Source organism: Bombina bombina, chromosome 6 (genome assembly GCF_027579735.1).
Source record: "Bombina bombina isolate aBomBom1 chromosome 6, aBomBom1.pri, whole genome shotgun sequence".
Lineage (NCBI taxonomy): Eukaryota > Metazoa > Chordata > Amphibia > Anura > Bombinatoridae > Bombina > Bombina bombina.
This window is the reverse complement of record NC_069504.1, coordinates 161,490,337-161,515,992: the sequence shown is the minus strand read 5'-3', so window position 1 is coordinate 161,515,992 and position 25,656 is coordinate 161,490,337. Positions and strand designations below refer to the sequence as shown.

General features: G+C 41.6%; 1 protein-coding gene across 2 annotated transcripts in view; it reads right to left on the bottom strand.

The window, feature by feature from the left end:
* POT1 (protection of telomeres 1) overlaps positions 1-25,656 on the bottom strand; it is a 640,429-nt gene that overhangs the window by 478,794 nt on the left and 135,979 nt on the right. For both annotated transcript variants that reach the window (XM_053716650.1, XM_053716651.1), the window contains exons 8-9: positions 14,125-14,255; positions 12,473-12,763 (exon numbers count right to left, since the gene is read on the bottom strand). In XM_053716650.1, coding sequence (XP_053572625.1) covers positions 12,473-12,763; positions 14,125-14,255 — 422 coding nt within the window. The remainder of the gene's footprint in view (positions 1-12,472; positions 12,764-14,124; positions 14,256-25,656) is intronic.

Here is a 25,656-nt window from a genome sequence, read left to right as displayed (position 1 = left end):
TTTAATATTGAGAGAACTAGTAACTTTCTTTTTGCTGACTAGTAACAATACATGAGTAAAAAAAAACACCAACTCAACCCTTCACCACCCAAGCTCTTTATGACATTGTTTGGGGCTTTTAAATAAGTTAAATATGTGTTACAGAATCTTTTCTTCCGGCAGTTTTTTTATTCTTTAGTAATGGCTTTGTGCAGAGTTTATTTTTGCACTTGTTATAGTAAAGGCACAACCAAAAAGGTAAATTATATCAAAAGAACAGAACAGACAAGCTTACAGCACATTTTGTCTCACAGTTGTGCTTCTGTATTACAGCACATATGGCGCTTGAAGGATCCCCCACTGTGCTGAGATCTTGAGATACAGAGCAATATACGTTAGCATAATAGTACTGATTTCAGTAGAACAGCAGACTTTACTCTGCCAATTACAGCACTTTGATAATGAAGCATCTTCTATTATTATTATCATTAGATATTATCTGTGAAGTCAAATTGCTATCAGTCCATTGAATAAAGCTTTCATTAAAGTAGACTTGTATAATTATTATCAGTCTGATGCATACTTTTTTTTTAAATTGAAATAAAGTGCAAATAAACACCAAAACATAACAAGAGGTCCAAAAAAATGTCAGCCAGTATAGTATTTTAGTCAATCATAAAGAAAGAAAAAACTAAATTTATGCCTCCCTGATAAATTGATTTCTTCTATGGTAAGACGAGTCCACGGATTCATCCTTTACTTGTGGGATATTATCCTTCCCTACAGGAAGTGGCAAAGAGCACCACAGCAGAGCTGTCTATATAGCTCCTCCCTTAGCTCCACCCCCCAGTCATTCGACCGAAGGTACAGGAAGAAAAAGGAGAAACTACAAGGTGCAGAGGTGACTGAGTTTAAATCAAAAAAATATAATCTGTCATAAAATGACAGGGCGGGCCGTGGACTCGTCTTACCATAGAAGAAATCAATTTATCAGGTAAGCATATTTAGTTTTCTTCTATAAAGCTAAGACGAGTCCACGGATTCATCCTTTACTTGTAGGATACAATACCAAAGCTACAGGACACGGATGAACAGGAGGGACAAGACAGATGGTTAAACAGAAGGCACCACTGCTTGAAGAACTTTTCTCCAAAAATAGCCTCCGATGAAGCAAAGGTATCAAATTTGTAAAATTTAGAAAAGGTATGAAGCGAAGACCAAGTCGCAGCCTTACAAATCTGTTCAACAGAAGCATCATTTTTAAAAGCCCATGTGGAAGCCACCGCTCTAGTAGAGTGAGCTGTAATTCTTTCGGGAGGCTGCTGTCCAGCAGTCTCGTATGCCAAACGGATGATGCTTTTCAGCCAAAAGGCAAGAGAGGTAGCCGTAGCTTTTTGACCTCTACGTTTCCCTGAACAGACAACAAACAAAGAAGATGATTGACGAAAATCTCTGGTCGCTTGCAAGTAAAACGTTAAAGCACGAACCACGTCCAAGTTGTGCAATAGACGCTCCTTCTTGCAGGAAGGATTAGGACACAGAGAAGGAACAACAATTTCCTGATTAATATTCCTATTAGTAACAACCTTAGGAAGGAATCCAGGTTTAGTACGCAAAACCACCTTATCAGCATGGAAAACAAGATAAGGCGAGTCGCATTGCAAGGCAGATAGTTCAGAAACTCTTCGAGCCGAAGAGAAAGCAACTAAAAACAGAACTTTCCAAGTTAGAAGCTTAATATCTATGGAATCCATAGGTTCAAACGGAACCCCTTGAAGAACCTTAAGAACTAAATTCAAACTCCATGGCGGAGCAACAGGTTTAAACACAGGCTTGATTCTAACTAAAGCCTGACAGAACGACTGAACATCTGGAACATCTGCCAGACGTCTGTGCAGTAGAATTGATAAAGCAGATATCTGTCCCTTTAAGGAACTAGCTGATAGACCCTTCTCCAATCCTTCTTGGAGAAAGGACAAAATCCTAGGAATCCTGATCTTACTCCATGAGTAGCCTTTGGATTCGCACCAATAAAGATATTTACGCCATAACTTATGATAAATTTTCCTGGTGACAGGCTTTCGAGCCTGAATCAAGGTATCTATGACCGACTCCGAGAAACCTCGCTTAGATAAGATCAAGTGTTCAATCTCCAAGCAGTCAGCTGCAGAGAAATTAGATTTGGATGCTGGAACGGACCTTGAAACAGAAGGTCCTGTCTCAATGGCAGAGTCCATGGTGGAAGAGATGACATGTCCACCAGGTCTGCATACCAAGTCCTGCGTGGCCACGCACGTGCTATCAAAATCACTGAAGCTCTCTCCTGTTTGATACTGGCAATCAAACGAGGAAGGAGAGGAAATGGTGGAAACACATAAGCCGGGTTGAACGACCAGGGTACTGCTAGAGCATCTATCAGTACTGCCTGAGGATCTCTTGACCTGGACCCGTAACGAGGAAGTTTGGCGTTCTGACGAGACGCCATCAGATCCAATTCTGATGTGCCCCATTGCTGAATCAATTGTGCAAACACCTCCGGATGGAGTTCCCACTCCCCCGGATGAAAAGTCTGACGACTTAGAAAATCCGCTTCCCAGTTCTCTCTGATAGATGGCAAGAGTGAGTCTCTGCCCATCAAATTATTTTGGTAACCTCTATCATCGCTAGAGAACTCTTTGTTCCCCCCTGATGATTGATATATGCTTCAGTCGTGATATTGTCCGACTGGAATCTTATGAATCTGGCTGACCCCAGCTGAGACCACGCCTGAAGCGCGTTGAATATCGCTCTAAGTTCTAGAATATTTATCGGGAGGAGAGCCTCCTCCTGGGTCCACAATCCCTGTGCTTTCAGGGAATTCCAGACTGCACCCCAGCCCAATAGGCTGGCGTCCGTCGTCACTATGACCCACGCTGGCCTGCGGAAACACATTCCCTTGGACAGATGATCCTGTGACAACCACCAAAGAAGAGAGTCTCTGGTCTCTTGGTCCAGATTTATCTGAGGAGATAAATCTGCATAATCCCCATTCCACTGTTTGAGCATGCAAAGTTGCAGTGGTCTGAGATGCAAGAGAGCAAACGGAACTATGTCCATTGCCGCTACCATTAAGCCGATTACCTACATACACTGAGGCACTGACGGGCGAGGAATGGAATAAAGAGCTCGGCAGATGGATACAATTTTTTATTTCCTGACCTCCGTCAGAAAATTTTTCATGTCCACCGAATCAATCAGAGTTCCCAGGAAAGGAACACTTGTGAGAGGGATAAGTGAACTCTTTTGTACGTTCACCTTCCACCCGTGAGATCTTAGAAAAGCCACCACAATGTCCGTGTGAGACTTGGCTAGTTGGAAAGTTGACGCCTGGATTAAGATATCATCCAGATAAGGCGCCACAGCTATGCCACGTGGCCTTAGAACCGCCAGAAGGGACCCTAGCACCTTTGTGAAAATCCTCGGAGCTGTGGCCAACCCGAAGGGAAGAGCCACAAACTGGTAATGCTTTTCCAGAAAGGTGAACCGTAGGAACTAGTGATGATTTTTGTGGATAGGAATGTGTAGATACGCATCCTTTAAGTCCACGGTGGTCATATATTGACCCTCCTGGATCATTGGCAAAATAGGCCGAATAGTTTCCATCTTGAAGGATGGGACTCTGAGGAATTTGTTTAGGATCTTGAGATCCAAAATTGGTCTGAAGGTTCCTTCTTTTTTGGGAACCACAAACAGATTGGAATAGAACCCTTGCCCTGTTCTGTGTTCGGAACTGGGCAGATCACTCCCATGGTATATAGGTCCTCTACACAGCGTAAGAACGCCTCTCTTTTTGTCTGGTTTACAGACAATTGAGAAAGATGGAATCTCCCCCTTGGGGGAGAATCTTTGAAATCTAGAAGATACCCCTGGGTTACTATATTTAAAGCCCAGGAGTCCTGAACGTCTCTTGCCCAAGCCCGAGCGAAGAGAGAAAGTCTGCCCCCTACTAGATCCGATCCCGGATCGGGGACTACCCCTTCATGCTGTCTTGGTGGCAGCAGCGGGCTTCTTGGCCTGTTTACCCTTGTTCCAAGTCTGGTTAGGTCTCCAGATTGACTTGGATTGAGCAAAATTCCCCTCCTGCTTTGCGGCAGGGGACGAGGTAGAGGGACCACCTTTGAAGTTCCGAAAGGAACGAAAATTATTTTGTTTGGTCCTCATCTTATTCGTCTTATCCTGAGGAAGGGCATGGCCTTTCCCTTCAGTGATGTCTGAAATGATCTCTTTCAGTTCAGGCCCAAATAGGGTCTTACCCTTGAAAGGGATGGCTAAAAGCTTAGATTTTGATGACACATCAGCAGACCAGGACTTAAGCTCTATGCGCTAAAATGGCAAAACCTGAATTCTTTGCCGCTAATTTAGCCAATTGAAAAGCGGCATCTGTAATGAAAGAATTAACTAGCTTGAGAGCCCTAATTCTAGCCAGAATATCATCTAATGGGGTCTCAACCTGAAGAGCCTCTTCTAGAGCCTCGAACCAAAAGGACGCTGCAGTAGTTACAGGAACAATGCACGCTATAGGTTGGAGAAGAAAACCTTGGTGAACAAATATTTTCTTCAGAAGACCTTCTAATTTTTTTATCCATAGGATCTTTGAAAGCACAACTGTCCTCGATAGGTATAGTTGTACACTTAGCCAGGGTAGAAATAGCTCCCTCCACCTTAGGGACCGTCTGCCACGAGTCCCGCACCGCGTCAGATATGGGAAACATTTTCTTAAAAGTAGAATGGGGAGCGAACGGAATACCTGGTCTATCCCACTCCTTAGTAACAATTTCCGAAATCCTCTTAGGGACCGGAAAAACATCAGTGTAGGCAGGAACTTCTAGGGATCTGTCCATTTTACACAATTCCTCTGGAACTGCAATAGGGTCACAATCATCCAGAGTTGAGCAATAAGCGGAGGTGTTCTAGTTTAAATTTAAAAGCCGTCATATCTGAATCTATCTGAGGGAACATATTTCCTGAATCAGAAATCTCTCCCTAAGCCAGCAAATCCCTCGCTTCAGAACATTGTGAGGGTATATCGGATATGGCTAATAAAGCGTCAGAGGGCTCAGCGTTTGTTCTCACACCAGACCTGCTGCGCTTCCCCTGCAACCCAGGCAGCTTAGATAAAACCTCTGTTAGGGTAGTATTCATAACTGCGGCCATATCTTGCAGGGTGAAAGAATTAGACGCACTAGAAGTACTTGGCGTCGCTTGTGCGGGCTTTAACGGTTGTGACACCTGGGGAGAATTAGATGGCAAAACCCGATTCTCTTCTGACTGAGAATCATCCTGCGACATACTTTTAGTAGCTACAATATGGTCTTTACAATTTATTGACCTTTCAGTGCATGAGGGAAACATTCTAAGTGGTGGTTCCACAATGGCTTCTAAACATATTGAACATTGACTTTCCTCAATGTCAGACATGTTGAACAGGCTAGTAATGACTACAAACAAGCATGAAAACACTTTATTTAGTGAAAAAAATAACAATCTTAAAAAAAGGGTACTGTGCCTTTAAGAGAAAAAAAGTATGCACGTTCTGCAAAATAGTCTAAACATGCACCAATTTTTTCAAAATTTTCTATGTAGACCCACTATAGGAAGTTAAGACACAGAAAATTTTAACAATTAACCCCTTCATTTCCAAACCGGATTGAAATTAGCCCAGATCTGGAAAAAAAACTCTCTCAGCACCTTGCCACAGCCCTGCTGTCGCCCTAACTGCCCTCAGGGATCGAAAGTATGGGGTAAAAGCTTCATTTTTGGCCCAAAACATTCCACCAGGGCCCTCAGAAGTTAGAGCTTGCTGTTTACTGACAAAACTAACTGCGCATCTGAGGCGCGAAAATAGGCCCTGACCATCTCACTCGATGTTTCCTCAGCCTAAAAGAACCGCACCAGAGTGGTTATAACTAGCCATGTGGTCCTAAGACCCGAAAATTAAGCCATGTGTGTCCTATTAAAGTTGCCTAAAAAAGTTTATTGCCCACAAAAATGTTAAGCACTCCCTCAACAAAAAAACGTTTGCCCACAAACATTTGATTCAGTGTCAACCATATTAGAAACTGGCCCCATATGCCCTTCTTTTAGCTCTAGGATTACTGCTTACCCTTACCCTCCTGGGTATAATGCCAGCCTTTCTGAAATACACAGTCTCTCCAGAAAAATATGACTGAACATACCTCATTGCTGCATAGCATGAAACCGTTCGTCACACTGAAGTTTCCTGTACTCCTCAGCCTCTGTGGGAACAGCAATGGATCTTAGTTACAAATGCTAAGATCATTATCCTCCAGGCAGCAGTCTTCATCCATCTGCTACCTGAGAGTAAATAGTACACACCGGTACCATTTAAAATAACAAACTCTTGCTTGAAGAAATTAAAAACTAATATTTTATCACCTCTTTCACTTTACCCTTCCTAGTACTTAGAATAGGCAAACAGAATGACTGGGGGGTGGAGCTAAGGGAGGAGCTATATAGTCAGCTCTGCTGTGGTGCTCTTTGCCACTTCCTGTAGGGAAGGATAATATCCCACAAGTAAAGGATGAATCTGTGGACTCGTCTTACCTTTATAGAAGAAAACAAAATTTATGCTTACCTGATAAAAGTATTTATTTCTTGACACGATGAGTCCACGGATCATCTAATTACTATTGGGAATATCACTCCTGCCCCGCAGAAGGCGACAAAGAGCACCACAGCAAAGCTGTTAAATATCACCTCCCTTCCCCCCAACCCCAGTCATTCGACTGAAGTAAAGGAAAGAATGGAGGCAACAAGGTGCAGAGGTGTCTAAAGTTTATAACGTAACAACGACCTGTCTAAAGAACAGGGCCACCCGTGGACTCATCGTGTCAAGAAATAAATAAATTTATCAGGTAAGCATAAATTTTGTTTCTTTCTAATGACACGATGACTCCACGGATCATCTATTTACTATTGGGAATCAATACCCAAGCTGAAGTACACAGATGATAAGGGAGGGACAAGACAGGGAACCTAAATGGAAGGCACGACTGCTTGAAGAACCTTTCTTCCAAAAGCGGCCTCAGCCGAGTCAAAAGTATCAAATTTATAGAATTTTGAAAAAGAGAGGACCAAGTTGCAGCCTTGCAAATCTGTTCCACAGAAGCGTCATTTTTGAATGCCCAGGAAGAGGAAACAGCCCTCGTAGAATGAGTCGTAACGCTCTCAGGAGGCTGCTGTCCAGCAGTTTTATAAGCAAAGCGAATTATATTTTTCAGTCACAAAGAAAGAAGTAGCAGTAGCTTTCTGTCCCTTACGTTTTACAGAAAATACCACAAACAGAGAAGACCGACGAAAATCCTTAGTCGCTTGTAAATAGAATTTTAGTGCACGTACCACATCCAGATTGTGTAGAAGCCGTTCCTTCTGAGAAGAAGGATTAGGACACAAGGAAGGAACAAAAATCGCCTGATTAATGTTCCGGTCTGAAACTACTTTAGGGAGAAACCCTAATTTAGTACGTAAAACCACCTTATCCGAATGAAAAATAAGGTAAGGAGACTCATACTGTAATGCTGAGAGCTCCGATACTCTACAAGCAGATGAAATAGCAACAAGAAACAAAACTTTCCAAGATAACAACTTAATATCTAAGGAATGCATAGGCTCAAACGGAGCCCCTTGAAGAACCTTAAGAACTAAATTAAGACTCCAGAGAGGAGTAACTGGCGTGAACACAGGCCTGATCCTGACCAAGGCCTGACAAAATGATTGCACGTCTGGGACGTCCGCCAGACGTTTATGTAACAAAATAGACAAGTCAGATATTTGACCCTTTAGGGAACTTGCCAATAAACCCCTCTCCAAACCTTCTTGGAGAAAGGACAGAATTCTAGGAATCCTAACTCTACTCCAAGCCCTCTGATTCACACCAATATAGATATTTACGCCATATCTTATGGTAAATCCTTCTAGTCACAGGTTTAGGAGTCTGAATCATGGTCTTAATGACCGAATCCGAAAATCTAGGCTTGGATAAAATTAAGCATTCAACCTCCAAGCAGTCAGCTTCAGAGAAACTAGATTTGGATGAAGGAAGGGCCCTTGAAGTAAAAAGGTCCTTCCTCTACGGAAGTCTCCAAGGTGGAAGAGATGACATGTCCACCAGGTCTGCATACCAAATCCTGCAAGGCCACGCCGGAGCAATGAGGATCACCGATGCCCTTTCCTGCTTGATTCGAGCAATGACCCAAGGTAGAAGAGTGAACGGAGGAAATAGGTATGCAAGACTGAAATTCCAAGGTACCGCCAGAGCGTCTATCAGTACCGCCTGAGGGTCCTTTGACCTCGACCCGTACCTCGGAAGCTTAGCATTCTGCCGAGATGCCATGAGATCCAATTCCGGCTGATCCCATTTGAGAATCAGGTTGGAAAACACTTCCGGATGGAGTTCCCACTCCCCTGGGTAAAAGGTCTGCCTGCTCAGAAAATCCACTTCCAGTTGTCCACTCCTGGAATGTGGATAACCGACAGACAGCAATTGTGGGTCTCCGCCCACTGAAAGATCTACCTCTGTCATGGCTAAGGGACTCAGAGTTCCTCCCTGATGGTTGATATAAGCTACTGAAGTTATATTGTCCGACTGGAACCTGATGAACCGGGCCGAGGCTAATTGAGGCCAGGCCAGGAGAGCATTGTAAATTGCTCTCAGTTCCAGAATGTTTATGGGTAGAACAGACTCCGACCGAGTCCATGTTCCCTGAGCCTTTAGAGAGCCCCAGACTGCTCACTATCCCAGAAGGCTGGCATCTGTTGTCACAATCACCCAAGAGGGTCTACAAAAGCAGGTTCCCTGGGAGAGATAATCCTGAGATAACCACCAAAGGAGAGAATCCCTTGTCTCCTGCTCCAGCTGATCCGCATAATCTCCATTCCACTGCCTGAGCATGCTTAACTGCAGAGCTCTGAGGTGGAAACGGGCGAACGGGATGATGTCCACTGCTGTTACCATTAGCCTGATTACCTCCATGACCTAAGCCGAGGAGAGGACTGAAGGCAGAGGAGAGGACTGAAGTGCTAGGCAAGAATCAAAAATCTTTGATGACGTCCATCAGAAAAATCTTCATTGTTAAGGAATCTATTATGGTTCCCAGGAAAATTACCTTTGTATTTGGAACTAAGGAACTCTTTTCCAAATTCACCTTCCATCCGTGAGACTGCAGGAAAGATAACATTTCCATGTGTGATCTTGCTTGTTGAAAGGAAGGCGCCTGAACCAGAATGTCGTCCAGATAAGGTGCCACTGCAATGCCCCGCAATCGGAGCACCGCCAGCAGGGATCCCAGAACTTTTGAGAAAATTCTGGGAGCTGTGGCAAGACCGAATGGAAGAGCCACTAATTGGAAGTACTCGTCTAGAAATGAAAACCTTGTGGATGGGAACGCAGGTAGGCGTCCTTTAAATCCACAGTAGTCATAAATAGACTCTCCTGGACCAAAGGAAGAATGGAACGAATAGTCTCCATCTTGAAGGACGGCACTCTGAGAAATTTGTTTACACTCTTGAGGTCTAAAATTGGTCTCAAGGTTCCCTCCTTTTTGGGAACCACAAACAGATTGGAATAGAATCCCTGACCCCTTTCCTGTATTTGGAACAGGCACCATCACTCCCAGGTCTGAGAGGTCCTGTACACAGTGTAAGAACAGCTCTCTTTTTGTCTGGTCTACAGATAATCTTGAAAGCAGAAATCTTCCTCTGGGAAGAAAGGTCTTGAACTCTAGCTGGTATCCCTGGGACATGATGTCCACCGCCCAGGGATCCTGCACATCTCGAACCCAAGCCTGAGTGAAGAATGAAAGTCTGCACCTTACAAGATCAGGTCCCGGATCGGGGGCAGGCCCTTCATGCTGTCTTTGACTCGACAGCAGGCTTCTTGGATTGCTTTCCCTTATTCCAAGACTGATTGGGCCTCCAGGAAGGCTTGGACTGCTCCTGCTTGGAGGAGGAAATGGAATAATTTCTCTTGAAATTTCGAAAGGAACGAAAATTACTCTGATGTCCTTTGTTTATTTCTCTTATCCTAAGGAAGGAAATGTCCCTTTCCCCCCGTAATATCATGATTTCCGTCAGACCAGGACCAAACAAGGTCTTACCCTTGTAAGGAATCGCCAAAAGTTTAGAATTAGATGACACATCCGCAGACCAAGATTTTAACCATAAAGCTCTGCGAGCCAGAATGGCAAAACCTGAAATCTTAGCTCCCAGTTTAATAACCTGAAGGGAAGCATCTGTAATAAAAGAGTTGGCCAATTTAAGGGCCTTAATCCTATCCTGGATTTCTTTGAGGGGAGTGTCTGACCAAATGGAATCAGACAGTGCATCAAACCAATATACGGCCACACTAGTGACCGTAGTAATACAAACTGCGGGTTACCATTGTAAACCCTGGTGTACATACATCTTCTTGAGTAACCCCTCTAACTTCTTGTCCATAGGATCCTTAAAGGCACAACTATCCTCTATTGGAATAGTAGTTCTCTTGGCTAGAGTGGAAATTGCCCCTTCCACCTTGGGTACCGTCTGCCAAGATTCCTTGATAGAATCTTCAATAGGAAACATCTTTTTAAATATGAGGGATGGAGAAAAAGGGATACCTGGTCTCTCTCATTCCTTAGCAACAGGAAATACCTCCACCGTGGAGGGCACGTCAAAATACTTGTTTAGTTTAATAGACTTATTAGAATTGACTACAACAATAGTATCAGAGTCGTCCAGGGTAGCTAAAACCTCCTTAAGTAACAAACGGAGGTGTTCTAGCTTAAACCTGAAGGAAACAACTTCAGTATCAGCAGGAGGAATTATACTGTCTGAGTCTGAGATTTCACCTTCAGAAGCTACCAAAATATCCTCCACCTCAGGCTTCTGAGAGGATGTATTTGAAATAGCAACAGCTGTGTCAGTAACCTCGCTTACTGATTGTTTACTTCTCCTCTTGCGCTTTCCCTGCAGCATGGGAAAAGCAAACAACGCATCAGAAACCACAGAGGACATGAGAGAAGTGATGTCTTGCAAAGTAACTACAGATGGAGTAATGGAGGAAACACAGGGCACTGGTTGTATGGATGCTAAGTTTTGGGACACTTGAGAAAGCTGCGGCACATTTTGAACATTGTCAGAAGGCTCCTGAACAGCATCCGCCCTGGACAATGTTGGCTCAGAAAAAAGTCTTTCCCTATAATGTAAAGTTCTCTCAATACATGAGGAACAGAAAGGGATTGGTGGTTCAACATTAGCATCAAAACATAAAGAACATGTAACATCTTGCAGGGCCTCTTGATCCATCTTTATTCACCCAAAAAACAATTGTATAATTAGATAGAAATTGTATTATTTTATTAAGAAAAGCTTTACCAAGGCGCTAAACTAAAAATAGGTTGGCTTCTAACTTTCTATTACTGCTTTTTCAAATCAAGATAACATGAGAACAAAGAAAAAATGATAATAGGAGTAAATTAGAAAGTTGTTTAAAATTGCATGCTCTATCTGAATCATGAAAGAAAAAATATGGGGTTAGTATCCCTTTAAGTCTTACTTGTAAAGGGTAGCCAATCAATACCTCTAACTTTTCTGCATTTATTTTGGTCAGGGTGGTAACCAATCAGAAACTAGTCTTAAAAATGATGACATTGTGAATGGTGAATATAAAAAGTATGTAGAGAGGTACTAACAGGAGTAAGTGTGTGTGTATTACATTTATCTTATTTGCTTGGTTAGATAGAACAGGCTGCGAGCGAGGAGCATGGTGTCACATAGCAATCCATCACAGTCACATCCTAAGACATTCTTCTACTTTTACAGTTCATAAAAAAAGGAACTTCCTGCTGTAACAATAAGGCAAAGAGAAAATACTTAGCTTGTAAATACAGTTATAAAAAAGGGATATTTCCAGCTATTTTAAAATCAAATGCATATAGTTTAAATTATTTTCAATCAAGGAAGCAACCTTATTTGAGCGTCTAGAAAAACAAATTACAAACCAATTGTCCTGCACAGATTCCATAAATGATTTGCCCAACTGTTTCAATTAGAAATACTGCATCTTTGTAGTATTATATTTAATTAATGAGATCACTACAGTTAATACAAAATTTCAAGCTGGATAAGACCACAAACGACTGTTAAAGGTCATATTTTATTACATAATTGCTAGGACAACAAACATGATGCTCTGCTAAATTTTGTACACAGTAGAATTGAAATCACTAGTGCACATCAATAAACTTTAGCTGTCATTTTGCTTTTGTCCTCTGTTTTACAGGCTAGGAATAACTAAGATACAGTTGGGTAGTTATGACAAGCATCAAAAGAAATGTGTTTGTGTATATATATATATATATATATATATATATATACACATACATACTGCATATACACATACATATTTGTATTTATTTAAGAAAAGCAATTCAACAAATTAAATAAACAGTTATACCTTTAGAAGAAATGACGACTTATCAACCTCTGCCTTTCCAACAAGCTGACAGATCACGTCAAAAAACTGTCCTGGTTTAATTTCCGAGAGCTTTATTCTTGACCCACAAAAGTTAAGGTGATTTGCTGCCCATTCCCGTAGCATATGTACAGTTTTTTGATCTTCGTCTGTAAAAGTGTAAATTTTACTCGCGGTTCTGGGTAATAGTGGAGTTCCGACAGTACCATCAAATACCAGGGCTGAGAATCCTGAACTGGTAATGCCTTGAATCTCACTGTTAAAATACTGAATCTGAAAAACAATTAAAAGTGAGATAAAAGTCACTTTGAGATTAAAAACTTCTTAACATACATATACAATCTGAGAAAGGGGACAAATTTATCTATAGAGTTCGAATAGATTTTTCACAAGTGCTGGGACGTCTGATGAACATCTGTTGGATTATTAAGAATATGTATTTTCCTGACATTTCTCCATATCTTATTGCAACACTACGAGGACACATTTTATTCCTAATCTAAAAAACGCTGGCTAGTCCTGGACTCAGGTTAGTAGGAGATTGCAGAGACTATTTGCTTACATTAAATCTGAAAGCATCTTTATTTTTTGTAAATTTCTCTTATGGCACTCATACAGATGAATGTGGCTTTTTAAAATGTATTTTATAACCGTTGGAATGAAAAGATTATAGAGATTCTACCCAAAAGGACTAAGTATGAGGAGGAATGAGATCTGTTGGATCCATGCACCGTTAAAAGCCAGGTCTATGTAACTCACACTTGTAAATAACTATAAATTGTCTGTTAGTCTATGTATTTTGTAGTTCTACAAGTATAAAGTTTTCAACCATTACTACTTGCAATCACTTTATATGGGCACTGTAAAAAAATATATTTACTTAAAAACAATGTAATCGACTTTATCATTGTTTTATTTATATTGTGCTATGGTTGATTGATACTATTGACAAACTTTGACTCTACCCACGTAAAAAGGATCTCAATAACCATATTAACACTATACATTAGTCAATGCAGCTGAACTTACCATCCATTACAACAATGCACTAAAAACCTTCCTCTAGCAACTGAGAAACTTGTGTACTATAAATGACAATGTTAGACACTAAGCATTAGTGCTCATGAGCTATAAAAATGTATTGCTCCATCTAACTGCGCTCAAGGTAAAAAAAAATAGCGCTCCTAAGTTAGCGCTGGTATTACAAGTTGAAAGTGAAAAGTTAGTACTGAAAGCGGAAAACTCCTGACAATGTTAGACACTAAGCCTTAGTACACATACTATAAATACAGAAGATGTATACCAATATTGGCTGTTATATACATTAGAGGTAAGAATTGCAAATATTCCAATATATAAATATTACATATCAATATTATTATTATTGGCTATTTGTAGAGCACCAACAGATTCTGCATCACTATAAACATAGGCGGAATACAAGGAAACATTTATAGGGATCAGACAGGTAGAGGGCCCTGCCAAGAGTCGCACTGTTGTAGTCAGCTCTAAAGAAGGTGATCTTGTTAAACGGTGGTTTATATATCAGACAATTTTTTTACAGTAGATACATTTGGCTTAATATGCAATTAGAGGCAGGTCTCTGCCTTAATGAATTGTCTAGCTTTACTTACCTTTAGTCTATGAAATCGCACAATATCTCCAGTTTTGTAAATCTTTGGTAGAATATCTTGACTTCCACTGAAAAGAAGGCATTTCAGCTTGACACCAGATTGATCCACAATAGTTGTAACTGAACAAAAATCTATAAAAAGAAGAAAAAAAAAAAGTTTGGAACCATGAAAAAGTGAAAAAAAAAAAAAAAGGAAATTTATGCTTACCTGATAAATTTGTTTCTTTTACGATATGACGAGTCCACGGATGTAATCCTTACTTATGGGATATCGCCTCCTGATCAGAAGGAGGAGGCAAAGAGCACCACAGCAGAGCTGTATATATAGCTCCTCCCTTCCCTCCCACTCCAGTCATTCGACCGAAGTTAGGAAGAGAAAGGAAAAGCCAAGGTGCAGAGGTGACTGAAGTTTAACAAAATAAAGACCTGTCTTAGAAAATGACAGGGTGGGCCGTGGACTCGTCATATCGTAAAAGAAACAAATTCATCAGGTAAGCATAAATTTCCTTTTCTTTTACAAGATATGACGAGTCCACAGATTTCATCCTTACTTATGGGATACAATACTAAAGCTATATGACACGGATGAAAGGGAGGGACAAGACAGGAACCTAAACGGAAGGCACCACTGCTTGAAGAACCTTTCTCCAAAAACAGCCTCAGACGAGGCAAAAGTGTCAAATTTGGAAAATTTGGAAAAAGTGTGAAGAGACGACCAAGTTGCAGCCTTGCAAATCTGTTCAACAGAAGCATCATTTTTAAATGCCCATGAGGAAGCCACAGCCCTAGTAGAATGAGCCATAATTCTTTCAGGAGACTGCTGTCCAGCAGTCTCATTTGCAAAACGGATGATACTCTTCAGCCAAAAGGAAAGAGGTAGCCATAGCTTTCTGGCCCGTACGTTTCCCAGAAAAAAACAACAAATAATGAAGATGATTGACTAAATTCTTTAGTTGCCTGCAAGTAAAACTTCAGGGCACGGACCACGTCCAAGTTATGTAACAGACGCTCCTTCTTAGAAGAAGGATTAGGACACAATGAAGGAACAATAATTTCCTGAATAATATTTTTGTTATAAACAACCTTAGGAAGAAAACCAGGTTTGGTACGTAACACTACCTTATCGGAATGAAAAATAAGGTAAGGAGAATCACATTGGAATGCCGAAAGCTCAGAAACTCTGCGAGCAGAAGAAATAGCAACCAAAAATAAAACTTTCCAAGATAATAACTTAATATCTATGGAATGCATAGGTTCAAACGGAACCCCTTGAAGAACCTTAAGAACTAAATTCAAACTCCAAGGAGAAGCAATAGGTCTAAACACAGGCCCGATTCTAGTCAGAGCCTGACAAAAAGATTGAACATCCGGAATATCTGCCAGACGTTTGTGTAACAAAATAGATAAAGCAGAAATCTGTCCCTTTAAGGAACTTGCTGATCTTACTCCATGAGTAGCCCTTGGATTCGCACTAATAAAGATATTTACGCCATAGCTTATGGTTAATCTTTCTAGTAACAGGCTTATGTGCCTGGATCAAGGTATCAATGACCAAATCAGAGAACCCCTGCTTAGATAAAATCAAGCATTCAATCTCCAAGCAGTCAGCTGCAGAGAAATTAGATTCGGATGATGGAAGGGTCCCTGAATGAGAAGGTCCTGCCTCAATGGAAGCTTCCACGGCGGCAGAGAGGACATGTCCCCCAGATCAGCATACCAAGTCCTGCGAGGCTACGCAGGAGCGATGAGGATCACCGAAGCCCTCTCCTGTTTGATTCGAGCAATCACCCAGGGAAGGAGAGCAAATGGCGGAAACACATAAGCTAGGTTGAACGACCAAGGCACTGCCAAGGCATCTATCAGTTCGGTCTGAGGATCCCTGGACCTGGATCCGCATCTCGGAAGCTTGGCATTCTGACGAGATGCCATAAGATCCAGTTCTGATGTGCCCCATCTGAGAAATAGGGTGGCGAAGACCTCCGGATGGAGTTCCCATTCTCCCGGATGAAACGTCTGTCTGCTCAAAAAATCCGCTTCCCAGTTGTCCACTCCTGGGATGTAGATTGCTGACAGATAACAAGAGTGAGCTTCCGCCCACCAAATTATCTTGGATACTTCTGTCATCGCTAAGGAACTCAGTGTTCCTCCCTGATGATTGATGTAAGCCACAGTCGTGATGTTGTCCGACTGAAATCGGATGAATTTGGCCGAAGCCACCTGAGGCCAAGCCTGAAGCGCATTGAATATTGCTCTCAACTCCAGAATATTGATGGGAAGTAGAGACTACGACTGAGTCCACACACCCTGAGTCTTCAGGGAATTCCAGACTGTACCCCAGCCTAGTAGGCTGGCGTCCGTTGTCACTATCAACCATGAGGGTCTGCGGAAGCATGTCCCTTGGGACAGATGATCCTGCAACAACCACCAAAGAAGAGAGTCCCTTGTCTCCTGATCCAGATCTATTTGAGGAGACAAATTTGCATAATCGCCATTCCATTGTCTGAGCATGCTCAGTTGTAGAGGTCTGAGATGAAAACGAGCAAACGGAATGATGTCCATTGCAGCCACCATCAATCCAATTGTTTCCATCCACTGAGCCACTGATGGCCGAGGATTGGACTGAAGGGATCGGCATGTATTCAGAATCTTTAATTTTCTGACTTCTGTCAAAAAGATTTTCATGGATAGAGAGTATATTAGAGTTCCCGTGAAAGGAACCCTTGTCTGTGGAATTAGTGAACTCTTTTCTAGATTCACCTTCCACCCGTGAGTCCTTAGAAAGGATAGAACAATGTCGGTATAAGACTTTGTCAGCTGATAAGACAATGCCTGAATCAGAATATCGTCCAGATAAGGTGCCACTGTAATGCCCTGCGGGGTCTGAGAACCGCCAGCAGAGACCCTAGAACCTTTGTGAAGATTCTGGGTGCCGTGGCCAGCCCGAAAGGAAGGACCACGAACTGAAAATGTTTGTTCAGAAAGGCAAGCCTCAGGAACTTGTGATGATCTCTGTGGATAGGAATATGAAGATATGCATCCTTTAAGTCCACGGTAGTCATATATTGACCCTCCTGGATCAATGGAAGAATTGTCCGAATAGTCTCCATCTTGAAGGATGGAACTCTGAGAAACTTGTTTAGACTCTTGAGATCTAAAATGGGTCGTAACGTTCCTTCTTTTTTGGGAACCACAAAAAGATTTGAGTAAAACCCCTGTCCCTGTTCCTGTATTGGGACGGGACAAATTACTCCCATAGTGGAGAGGTCTTTTACACAACATAAGAACGCCTCTCTTTTTATCTGGTCTACAGACAATTGTGAAAGAAGAAACCTTCCCCTTGGGAAGGAATTTTTGAACTCCAACTGATACCCTTGAGACACGATTTCTAGAGTCCAAGGTTCCTGAACGTCTCTTATCCAAGCCTGGACCAAGAGAGAAAGTCTGCCCCCTACTAGATCTGGTCCCGAATCGGGGGCCGCCCCTTCATGCTGTCTTGGTAGCATTAGCGGGCTTCTTGGGCTGTTTACCCTTGTTCCAAGCCTGGTTGGGTCTCCAGGCGGGCTTGGCTTGTGAATAATTCCCTTCCTGTTTAGCGGAAGAGGGGACTCCTTAGAAATTACGAAAGGAACGAAAATTACTCTGTCGTCCCCTTTGCTTAGATGTTTTGTCTTGAGGGAGGAGATGACCCTTACCTCCCGTAATGTCAGAAATTATTTCTTTCAAGTCAGGCCCGAATAGAGTCTTTCCCTTGAAAGGAATAACCAAAAGCTTGGATTTAGAGGACACATCCGCAGACCAAGATTTTAACCATAAAGCTCTTTGTGCTAAGATGGAGAATCCCGAACTCTTAGCCGCTAACTTGGTGATCTGAAAGGAAGCATCCGTAATAAAAGAATTAGCCCGCTTAAGGGCCTTAATTCTGTCCTGTATTCAGTTCTAAGAGATTCTTCAAGAGCGTGAAACCAAAAGGCAGCCACAGTCGTGACTGTTACAATGCAGGCCGCTGGTTGCAATAAAACCCCTTGATGAACATATAGTTTTTTGAGAAGACCCTCCAACTTCTTATCCATGCGGTCTTTGAAAAGCACAACTGTCCTCAATAGGAATAGTTGTACGCTTCGCCAGGATAGAGATAGCTCCCTCCACCTTAGGGACCGTCTGCCAAGAATCCCTCACGGTGTCAGCTATAGGGTACATTTTCTTAAAAATAGGAAAAGGGGAGAACGGGATAACCGGTCTTTCCCATTCCCTTACAATAATTTCCGAAATACGGAGGTGTTCAAGCTTAAATCTGAAGGACATGACGTCCAAATCTGTCGGGGGCAATACACTTCTTAAAATCTGTCGGGGGCAATGCACAGTTACCCCTCAGACAGGGCCTCCCTACCCCCCAATTCAGAGCCCTGGGAGGGTACATCGGAGATAGCCATCAAAGCATCAGAAGTCGGAGGGACCACATGGGTCTCTGACCTACTGCGTTTGCCTTGTAACGCTGGCAACTTAGATAAAACTTCTGTAAGAGTGGATGACATAACTGCAGCCATATCCTGCAGAGCGAACTAAGTGGACGCAGTTGAAGAACATGGTGTCGCCTGAGCGGGCGTTAAAGGTTGTGACGCTTGGGGAGAAAGTTGCGGCATACCCTGAGTCTCATCAGGCTGAGAAACATCCTTAGATACACTTGCATTAAAGCAAATTTGTTCTTTAAACTGTAAAGCCCTCTCGGTACATGAGGGACAAAAAGGAATAGGGGGTTTCACATTGGCATCTAAACACATAGAACATGTACTTTCCTGAAGGTCAGCCATGACAAAAAACAAGCAATATTGATTGTGGTACTGTTATTAAAAAATAAAAAGCAAGAACTTTGAAAAAAAAATTGAAAAACGAGTGTACTGTGTCTTTGAAATTAAAAATGTATAGTTTTTAATGCTCCGCAATAAAACAATGCAATAACAGGGATCACTATAGTGACTTTCAGTAGATCACCCCTATAAGTGTACACTCTAACAATCTTATGGCCAACAAATATCACTTGCACCACGCCACAGCTCTGCTGCGGCGCCTACCTGTCCCCACCAATAATGTCCCCAACCAATAATACTCAGTGAACTGCGTGCCTAAGACCACTTGTGAAGCTGAGTGAAACAAGCGGACTTAGGAAAACACCGGAGCTTCGATGTACACTGTCGGAACCTGGAACACCAACTGCGTGGTTAAGCATGCAACGTTAAGCCCTGCCCTTCGTGGGCGGTAGTCAAACTCCGATAAGGAGAACCACATGGCAATACAAATGTCATAATGAAAACGACTCAGTAATAAAACATGATCCAAATGTGTAACTTTTGAATAAACAAGTGCCCCCCTGTCTATCCATGTTAAGGTATAATCACTGGAGTAAAACTCCATAAACAGTCACCAGCGTCAAGCCCACATCCAATGTGCCTCTCAATGTGACCGGGCTAGTAACTTAAAAAGCCAGCTATACTTCACAGCTGAATTCCTAGGTTACCCTAACTTGTCAGCACATATAATACAAGGGGGGGGAAACATCCATGCATATCATTACACTTGCAAGTTGATTGCCCCTTCCTGGTGTAGGAAATAATGGCCAGTCTGTTCTGAGCTTGCATCGTCTCCCCAGAATCAAAAGACTGTACATACCTCAATGCTGAGCACAGCATGAACCTGTCCCACACGAAGAAGAGGTCCTTTTTCATCACCTCCTGTAGATCTGTGGGGACAAACAGGGCATTAGATAATATCTGCTAAGAACATCAGCAGGGCAGCAAACAGTATGGGAGACGCAGAGAGAATGTAGTATCTCCTCAGATCCCATTGCTGAAAAGCCTGTAGCTTTACCCCTGAGTAAAATAGCACTCACTGGTACCATTTAAAAATAATAAACTCTTGATTGAAGAATCTAAACTAACACCTCACTTTACCTCTTCCTATCACTAACACAGGCAAAGCGAATGACTGGAGTGGGAGGGAAGGGGGAGCTATATATACAGCTCTGCTGTGGTGCTCTATGCCTCCTCCTGCTGACCAGGAGGCGATATCCAATAAGTAAGGATGAAATCCGTGGACTCGTCATATCTTGTAAAAGAAAAGGAAATGTAGTCTTACCTAATAAATTTGTTTCTTGTGCGATACGATGAGTCCATGGATTTCATCCTTAGTTGTTGGATTTTGTTAAACTTCAGTCACCTCTGTACCTTGGCTTTTCCTTTCTCTTCCTAACTTCGGTCGAATCACTGGAGTGGGAGGGAAGGGAGGAGCTATATATACAGCTCTGCTGTGGTGCTCTTTGCCTCCTCCTGCTGACCAGGAGGCGATATCCCACAACTAAGGATGAAATCCATGGACTCATCGTATCGCACAAGAAACAAATTTATTAGGTAAGACTACATTTCCTTTTCTTTTACAAGATATGACGAGTCCACGGATTTCATCCTTACTTATGGGATATCGCCTCCTGGTCAGCAGGAGGAGGCAAAGAGCACCACAGCAGAGCTGTATATATAGCTCCTCCCTTCCCTCCCACTCCAGTCATTCGACCGAAGCTAGGAAGAGAAAGGAAAAGCCAAGGTACAGAGGTGACTGAAGTTTAATAAAATTAAAGACCTGTCCCATAAAAAACAGGGTGGGCCGTGGACTCATCGCATCGTAAAAGAAACAAATTTAACAGGTAAGAATAAATTTCCTTTTCTTTTACAACATACGATGAGTCCACGGATTTCATCCTTACTTGTGGGATACAATACCAAAGCTATAGTACACGGATGAAAAGGGAGGGAGAAGACAGGGAACCTAAACGGAAGGCACCACTACTTGAAGAACTTTCCTCCCAAAAACAGCCTCAGCCGAGGCAAAAGTATCAAATATATAAAACTTGCAGCTTTGCAAATCTGTTCAATAGAAGCATCATTTTGGAATGCCCATGAGGAAGCCACAGCTCTAGTGGAATGAGCCGTAATTCATTCAGGAGGCTGCTGTCCAGCAGTCTCATATGCAAAACGGATGATACTCTTCAGCCAAAATGAGAGAGAGGTAGCTGTAGCTTTCTGACCCCTACGCTTCCCAGAAAACACAACAAACAGGGAAGACGATTGACGAAAATCCTTAGTTGCCTGTAAGTAAAACTTCAAAGCACAGACCACGTCCAAATTATGCAACAGCCGCTCCTTCTTAAAAGGATTAGGACACAAGGAAGGAACAACAATTTCCTGATTAATATTCTTATTTGAAACAACCTTAGGATGAAAACCGGGTTTGGTTCGTAACACCACCTTGTCCGAATGGAAAATAAGATAAGGAGAATCACATTGTAATGCCGAAAGCTCAGATACTCTTCGAGCAGAAGAAATAGCAACCAAAAATAAAACTTTCCAAGATAATAACTTAATATCAATGGAATGCATAGGTTCAAACGGAACCCCCTGAAGAACTTTAAGAACTAAATTCAAACTCCAAGGAGGAGCAATTGGTCTGAATACAGGCCTGATTCTAGTCAGAGCCTGACAAAAAGATTGGACGTCTGGAACATCAGCCAGACGCTTGTGTAACAAAATAGACAAAGCAGAAATCTGTCCTTTTAAGGAACTTGCTGACAACCCTTTCTCCAAACTTTCTTGGAGAAAAGACAAAATCCTGGGAATCCTAACCCTACTCCAAGAGTAGCCCTTGGATTCACACCAATAAAGATATTTACACCATATCTTATGGTAAATTTACGTGCCTGAATCAAGGTATCTATAACCGAATCAGAAAACCCTTGCTTAGATAAAATTAAGCGTTCAATATCCAAGCAGTTAGCTGTAGAGAAACTAGATTCGGATGATGGAAGGGTCCCTGAATGAGGTCTTTCCTCAATGGAAGCTTCCATGGTGGCTGAGATGACATGTCCATCAGATCGGCATACCAAGTCCTGCGAGGCCACGCAGGAGCGATGAGGATCACCAAAGCCCTCTCCTGTTTGATTTGAGCAATCACCCGGGGAAGGAGAGCAAATGGAGGGAACACATAAGCTAGGCTGAAGGACCAAGGCATCTATCAGCTGGGCCTGGGGATCCCTGGACCTGGACCCGTATCTCGGAAGCTTGGCATTCCGACGAGATGCCATAAGATCCAACTCCGGCCTGCCCCATCTAAGAATCAGGTTGGCAAATACCTCCGGATGGAGTTCCCATTCCCCCAGATGAAATGTCTGTCTGCTCAGAAAATCCGCTTCCCAGTTTTCCACACCTGGGATGTGGATCGCCGACAGATAGCAAGAGTGAGACTCCGCCCACTGAATTATCTTGGATACTTCTGTCATCGCTAAGGAACTCCTTGTTCCTCCCTGATGATTGATGTAAGCTACAGTCGTAATGTTGTACGACTGGAATCTGATGAATTCAGCCGAAGCCAACTGAGGTCAAGCCTGAAGCGCATTGAATATTGCTCTCAACTCTAGGATATTGATGGGAAGTAGAGACTCCGTTCGAGTCCATACACCCTGAGCCCTCAGGGAGTTCCAGACTGCTCCCCATCCTATCAGGCTGGCATCCGTTGTCACTATCACCCATGAGGGTCTGCGGAAGCATGTCCCCTGGGATAGATGATCCAGCGACAACCACCATAGAAGAGAGTCCCTTGTCTCCTGATCTAGATTTATTTGAGGAGACAAATTTGTATAATCTCCATTCCTTATTCAAGCAGCATTCACACACGTATTTCACATTCGTGCAATTTTGGCGATGGCTTGTTAAGTTGTTGTTGCTCAAGAACCCTTTTCAGCAATTTAAAGTGATCCCATATTGAGAGACATTCAGGTTTAGCTATAGTGAGGGTCCTTTCATAAACAGAACTGTGTAATAATCCATGCAAATGTATTGTTGGAAAGAGACCACCTCGCTAAATCCAATCACATATGACCGATATCTGATGCCCTCAGTAAAATAGTAAATAGCGTCACAAAATGTTAGTGATAAGTTCAAAGTTTTTACCTTGGTACCGGTTCAGCAAGTTGACAATGCCGGTCCCACACTCCGCTGGAGGGAGCAGACAGACAGTGGATTGCCCTGCGTTTATTCACAGGCTCCGCTCACAAACACCAGGCACCGGCTCCACACATAGACACATCCTGTCCCACACTCCCCGGGGGAAACTAAACTGTAGCCGGTCAGTGACACTGTAGTCGATGTTGATCACAGCTGCTGGGATTCTTTAGCTCTTTGAGGGGTTCTATTAGAGCAAACTAGATTGCAACTCCAATAACACAGCGATTTTTCCACACGCTGTAGAATTACGACAAACAGTTCAAAAGAAGTAAGGAATTGCAGGCTGCACCAAACGATAGTATATGTAAAATCCAAATTATTTAGGCATAGTTAAAAAAGTAGACAGGTAAGTCTTTCCAAAAAGCACACACTTGCAATTGCATACAACCTCAGCACATAGGTGCTGCCTCCGACGCGTTTCCTGCTTAGAACAAGCACTTCATCAGGGATAAACAGATGCTCTCTCTGTGAAAATGTAAAACTCTAAATCTTAACCCCTTCATGATTAAAAGGAGTAACCATATATACACACACAATAAAACATACTATAAAGTGTTAAACACATATGTAGAATGAAAATACAGGTAAAAAAAACTTTCAAGATTAAATATTAACAAATTTACGGAAAGTACATATTTTCTCAAAGGCATTAGAGGAATATGTTGAGCATATTAAAGAGAAACATTATCTTTAAGCTTGTTAAGACCATTTTATAGAAATCGAGACTTTCTCATCTGAGACACAGTTGTAATGTACTATTTAAAGCAATACATACTTATAACTTTTATAAGATAGATAAATTCATATTAATTATATATGTCAATCATTTGTATTTAAAGTACTGAGATTTAAATTTTTTAGCCTCGATGGGATAATTTGACAGTATGATCTAATTATATTACAACATCATGTTCTATACTAGATTCATCGATGATGTCCTAATGGTGTGGCGGGGTGACATCAATCAGTTGGAGAAATTCATTAAGGAACTAAATGATAATAGTATGAATCTCAAATTTACATACACTTGGGCCAAGGAAAATATTACTTTTTTAGACCTTAAGATTAAAATAGATACTTCTAAAAATGTTTTACTCACAGAGGCCTATAGAAAAGATATTGCAGGAAACACTACCTTGAGATCAGATTCACATCACCCCAATCATTTGAAGAAAGCCATTTCAAAGGGACAATTTATGAGGCTACGTAGAAATTGTAGCAGTCTCAAGGATTATGACATTCATGCAAAGGATCTAAAAAATTGTTTAATTGAAAGAGGCTATAAATAATACACTCACAGAATCCCTAAAACAAGTAAGATCAATGGATAGAAACAATCTTCTAACTAATAGATCCAGAGATAAAATAGGTGATAAAAAGCTTGTGTTTTCTACAAAATATAGTAATCAGTATCATAAAATCTGCAAGATTATAGAAAGATATTTGCCTATTCTGAATAAGGAACCATCCCTAACTAGTTTATCTGCCCAGGGAGTAAAATTTGTATCAAGACGAGCAAAAACCATAGGTAATTTTGTAAAAAGAAATTTCTCAAAAGCAAAGCCATCTATCACAAGAAATTGGCTCAGCAAAAAAATGAGACCTTTAAATGTGGTGTAAGACCATGTAAGTGTTGCCAAGGTGGAGGACATTTTCCTTTCCCATGTAACAAAAAATGAATTTAGGATTTATCATCACGTGACATGCTCATCAAATTACATAGTTTATCTTATCTCCTGTAGACTGTGTGGTTGTCTATATAAAGGTAGAACAATTAGACCCCTAAAAGACCGCATCCGGGAACACCTACTTTCCTTAGAGACATTTGAACCTAAGACACCTGTGGCAGAGCATTTTGCTAGACATAGACCAGGGTATATATTTGATGATGAAGCATTGAAATATGTCCTGTCTCTATTTGAATTTCAGGCTATTGATTGTGTTACCAAGCAAATAACAGGAGGTGACAGATTAGCTATTTTAAATAGAAAGGAAGCATTGTTCATTCATAAACTTCCCGAAGGGCATTAATAAAATATGGGACCTAAAACTATTCATAGGGATTTAGTGACTCTCTTCAACTATATAGGTCATATAATTAGATCATACTGTCAAATTATCCCATCGAGGCTAAAAAATTCAAATTTCAGTACTTTAAATACAAATTATCAAGACATATATAATTAATATGAATTTATCTATCTTATAAAGGTTATAAGTATGTATTGATTTAAATAGTACATTACAACTGTGTCTCAGGTGAGAAAGTCACGATTTCTATAACATGGACTTAACAAGCTTAAAGATAATGTTTCTCTTTAATATGCTCAACATATTCCTCTAATGCCTTTGAGAAAATATGTATTTTCCGTGAATTTGTTAATATTTAATCTTGAAAGTTTTTACCTGTATTTTCATGCTACATATGTGTTTAACACTTTATAGTATGTTTTATTGTGTGTGCATATATTGCTATATGGTTACTCCTT